This window comes from Zalophus californianus, chromosome 2 (genome assembly GCF_009762305.2).
Source record: "Zalophus californianus isolate mZalCal1 chromosome 2, mZalCal1.pri.v2, whole genome shotgun sequence".
Lineage (NCBI taxonomy): Eukaryota > Metazoa > Chordata > Mammalia > Carnivora > Otariidae > Zalophus > Zalophus californianus.
Window position 1 is genome coordinate 24,061,248 of NC_045596.1, and position 4,773 is coordinate 24,066,020.

Here is a 4,773-nt window from a genome sequence, read left to right on the forward strand (position 1 = left end):
AAGAACTCACTCTTCCCATTGATGCAAACATGTATTCATTCATTTATTCTTTTACTATCTATTAAATATTTATTGAAGGAAATCTGTGTGCTGTGGTCTGTGTAAAATTATACAGAATATATGGCTAGCACAAAGATAAAAAGACCTAGCTTCTTTTTTTGAACAAGTAGAAATTTGGTGTATGACAGATTTGTAAGTATATAAGTACTTTATTAAAGTATGAGGGAATTTTGGTGGGCCACAGAGAATGATAAACTAATTTTGTTTGTATAAGTAAAATGGCATTGAGACGATTCCATTTAAAACGCTTCTTAAAGAATGAGTAGAAGTTTTCATAGACAGAAAAAGTGGTAGGTAAAATTTGGGGAATGCAAACAACTTATGTAGGAATATACAAAAACTCACATGAGTGTGAAAATGTATGCCATGCCAGTGAATAGAGAAAATTCAATATTCCTAAAAGAGAGGATATAATTGGTGCATGATGAGACTGGCAAAAATACATTTTGATAAATTTCAGATCTCATGCTTACAAGTTCTAACTATCAACTAAGGATAGGGTAATATAGAAATGCACTAATGGAGAATTAATATAACAACAGTTTTTAAGGTTGGGCATTCTGAGAACCTTGTGGATGTTGTATCATAGTGAAGAAATAAATTATTAACAAGAAAGCCAGTTAGAAGTTTATATCAATAGTGAAATCCACCCGTGCGGCCCCGCCCCGCCGCGGCAGCGCGCGTTCTCTGCGCTCTGGGGATGGCGGAGAGGTAAACCAAGATTTTATTTTCAAGATGGAAAATCCATCCGACTCAGGTGTGATTTTACCTAGCACTCCACGGGCTTGCGCCAATCCACCATCTCCCCGGACAAGTAGCACAAGAAAACAACCTATGAGTGCAACACTTAGAGAACAATTGAGGAAAACTAGATCTTCATTTAATTCCCGTTACAGTGTGGTGAAACGTCTTGAAGTAGAGAATGAAGAAAACGATCAGACTTTTCCTGAGAAACCAGCATCTTCAATAGAAGAAAACTGTTTGGAACTTCAAGAAAGTTTTAAACACATAGATGGTGAATTCAAAGAAAGTACATATTTGAAAAATACCTTCAAGAGTATCAGTGCATGTGAATCTAAATCTCTTGATACCGAGTCTTGCAGTGATCTCCAAAGTGACTTTGTGAATGAGAATCTTCCAAAACAAGGATTAAGTGAAGAAAGAGCAAAATTGGTGAAGCGTATTGAGGAGAAAGAAGACTTTCTGTGGAGGCTAAAACTGGTCAAAATGTATAGATCAAAGAATGACCTGTCTCAGTTACAGGTGTTAATACAGAAGTGGAGAAGCTGTAGCCAGCTGTTGCTTTATGAGTTGCAGTCAGCTATGTCTGAGGAGAACAACAAACTCAGCCTTACTCAGCTGATAAACCACTGTGGGTTAGATGATAAATTACTACACTATAACAGAAATGAAGAAGAGTTTATTGGTGTTTAATTCATAATTTTTTCTCCAGAATATTTTTGAGAATGACAACTTAAAAGATAATACATTTTAAAAGGAAGGTAGAGACCATTAGGGCCTAGAGAAAGGTATCTTGATGAACATCAATTTAGGGCACTCTGTTATATAAATATAAAATAAGTTCTAAAATGAAAATTTAGTATTTTGGATAAGTTTGCCAAAGAAAACTTGACATTTAAAGAAATGTGAAAAAAATTAAATCATGTTTAAAAAATAATTTGGTCATTTCTGGAAGTCAAATTTAATACATTGTTTTGTTTACTGCGGTAAAAAAGTTCTATTTTTTTTTTAAGGTTTTATTTTAAATGTTAAAAAATACTTCAGTCTGCTTAATGTCTAAACCTGAAGTGGTCTAAAAATGCCTGCCTGTCTTCTAAGTTTATGAACCGTGTTTTTATCCATTTACCACATATTTCCTTCTGCATGGTTGTAGCAGGTAATTAAAGTTGTTCATATGTCCAAAAAAAAAAAATAGTGAAATCCAGAAAACCAATACTAGTTTTCACCAAAAGAGCTCAATAGCATAACATGCAAAGCTTTTAGAAAAGATAGATATTTGGGCTCCCAACCAGGCTTTCTGAATCATAATTTTAGGAGAGGCCTGATTATGTGTATATTAAAATTTTCCATAGGTTTATATGATGTCTATAATCTGTAAAGTACAATGGAAAATTGCTGTGAACACAGAAGACAGAAAGAGTTTACATCGACATGGATGGAACTGGAGGGGATTATGCTAAGCAAAATAAATCAGTCAGAGACAGACAATTATATGGTTTCACTCATATGTGGAATATAAGAAACAGAGCAGAGGATCATAGGGGAAGGGAGGGAAAACAGAATGGAAAGAAATCAGAGAGGGAGACAAACCATGAGAGGCTCTTAACTATATAGGAAACAAACTGTGGGTTGTTGGAGGGGAAGGTGTGTGGGGAATGGGGTAATTGGCTGATGGGCATTAAGGAGGGCACGTGATGCAATGAGCACTGGGTGTTATATGCAACTGATGAATTACTGAACTCAATATCTGAAACTAATGATACACTATAGTTGGCTAATTGAATTTAAATAAAAAAAAAAGAAGGAAAAAAAAACAAGAAATAGATTCAAGACATCTTTCTGAACTGGAATCAGAATAATTTGATGATGTGTTCTGATGGTTGTGGTATAATGTATTGACTATGGCTAAGTAGGTAGTGATGATATTCGAACATATTAGAACACAGGAAGAGCAAGATCTTTAGAAGAGTAGAAAAGAAGTTCAGTTTTCAATATATAGATGCTGGATTTTATCAGCATAATAAATTATAAATTTGTTTAATTCTTGTATGGATTCCTCACTGTACAACTACATTTACACAGTTTTAAAAGCCTATATATACTTTCTATAGAAAATTACTTATACATTACTGGTTTTATTTATATGATATTATAGTTTCCATAATATTTTGACCAAAGATATTGCTTTTATTTCTTTTACAGGAGAGATTTTTTTCGTTGTTGGTAATTTTAATATTTTTTATGACTAGGTTCATAATCCATTTGAGTACTTTGTGTTGATGGGTAACTGACTTCCAGATTTCATATCCAATGACATGATTCCATTCTGAATCCTCAGGATAATGCTGCTCACTGCATGTAACAGCTGATTAATTTCTCATATGATGTTTACTGTCATCTCATAAATCTCCTTGGATTTACATGTCTAACCAATTACCTTATTTTTTTTCTTTAGCAAGTCATCTAATTTTTATAAAATTCTTGAAATGGTCTGTCCCTGTTCATAGTGTGTATTTCTTAAGCTATGTGTTCACTTTATATTTTGGTTTCACATGATACATACTTTCTAGTAACTGAAGTATTTTCCCAGGAATTAAAATTTTTATTAGAAATGTTCATATTTCTAAGGTCTAGAATTATATGAGGTCATTTTTCAAAATATACCAAAATTATTTGTATATATATTATATAGTTGTAAAATGTTATTATTACTGTTATTTAAATGTTTGTATGCAATTCTGACAGTTCAATTGTCTGTCTATATTATTAGCAAATAGGCAGGCAGATGTGCCAGAATATGTTTCTCTATTTTATAATTGCAAGCACTCACAATAGGAATTCTCAGTAAGAACTTTAGCAAATGCAAAAAATCTAGGATTTCATCTTTTAACATGCCTTCAATAAATCACCAAAATGGACTTGGAACTATTCATTACATGCTACATACAAACAATACTTTGTATTTGAAAGCACACAATCTACTTTTGGTAGACAGGATTTTAAGATGATACCCCATAATTTTTGTTCCTCGCTCTATAAACCTTTTATAATCTCCTCATGAGTTCTGGAGGCATTTGTGAATAGGATGGGATATCACGACTGTGATCTTTTTTATTTATTAGTCAACTTTGATTTAATCAAAAGAGATTATCAAGGTGGGCTTTATTTAACTAAGTGAACCCTTAAAAGGACTGGGCCTTTTCTGAAGTCAGAGACATTGGAATCTGAGATGGTCTATGTTGGGGGCCAAGTGGCTCAGACCTGCAGATGGCTTCTAGGAGCTAAAAAGTGGTTCCTGTTCAACAGATAGAAACAGAGAATGAGGTTCTTAGTCTTCCTGTATTGCAAACAAATGTTTTTCAAAAAACATTTGAATTTGAAAGAAGAGCCTGAGCTCCAGAAAGGAGAATAACTGGTGACATTTTGATTTCAGCCTTGTGATTTCCAGAGCAGAGAGCTCAATTCAGCCATGCGTGGATTTCTGATCTATAGAGATTGTGAGATAATGAGTAAGTATTGTTTTAAGTAGCAAGTAGCTAAGTTTGTGGTAATTTGTTAAACATTGAAAAACAAATGCTCTCTTGTTCTCTAGGAATGCAAATACAATTTGAAAGTTGTACCAGAATTTGAATATAAAAATGCAAACCCTCAAATCTAAAGGTGGTCCGAAAGTGTACTTTTGTTTGCTCATCTCAAAAGTATAATCTGGTCATCAAAAAATATTTTCTTAGTTTCTTCTTTGAGATACTTTATTTCCTTTCCAGTTAATGCCATCATGTTTTAAATTTCTTTTTCTGTCCTGGTTGAATCAGATATTCCATGAAAGAGGAAAAGGGCCAACAAGTCAGTTGAGTTTATTCAGTGAATGAAAAGTAAACTAAAAAATAAATCTTTTAATTTTAACATTAAATTACTTTCAATACTAAAAATGGAAGACATTTCTTAAGGATTTATTAGGTGTGGAATTCACAA

The 4,773-nt window shown here is 33.0% G+C and overlaps 1 protein-coding gene across 1 annotated transcript; it reads left to right on the forward strand.

The window, feature by feature from the left end:
- The first annotated feature begins 771 nt into the window (after positions 1-771).
- On the forward strand, positions 772-1,494 carry LOC113924075 (swi5-dependent recombination DNA repair protein 1 homolog). Its single transcript, XM_035725312.1, has one exon. It carries the CDS (start codon positions 796-798, stop codon positions 1,492-1,494), a length of 699 nt encoding a protein of 232 aa, XP_035581205.1. The 5' UTR covers positions 772-795.
- The last annotated feature ends 3,279 nt before the right edge of the window (positions 1,495-4,773 follow it).

Excerpts from the sequence above, each read along its gene's own strand:
- LOC113924075 (XM_035725312.1), top strand. The coding sequence starts at position 796 with ATGGAAAATCCATCCGACTCAGGTGTGATTTTACCTAGCACTCCACGG.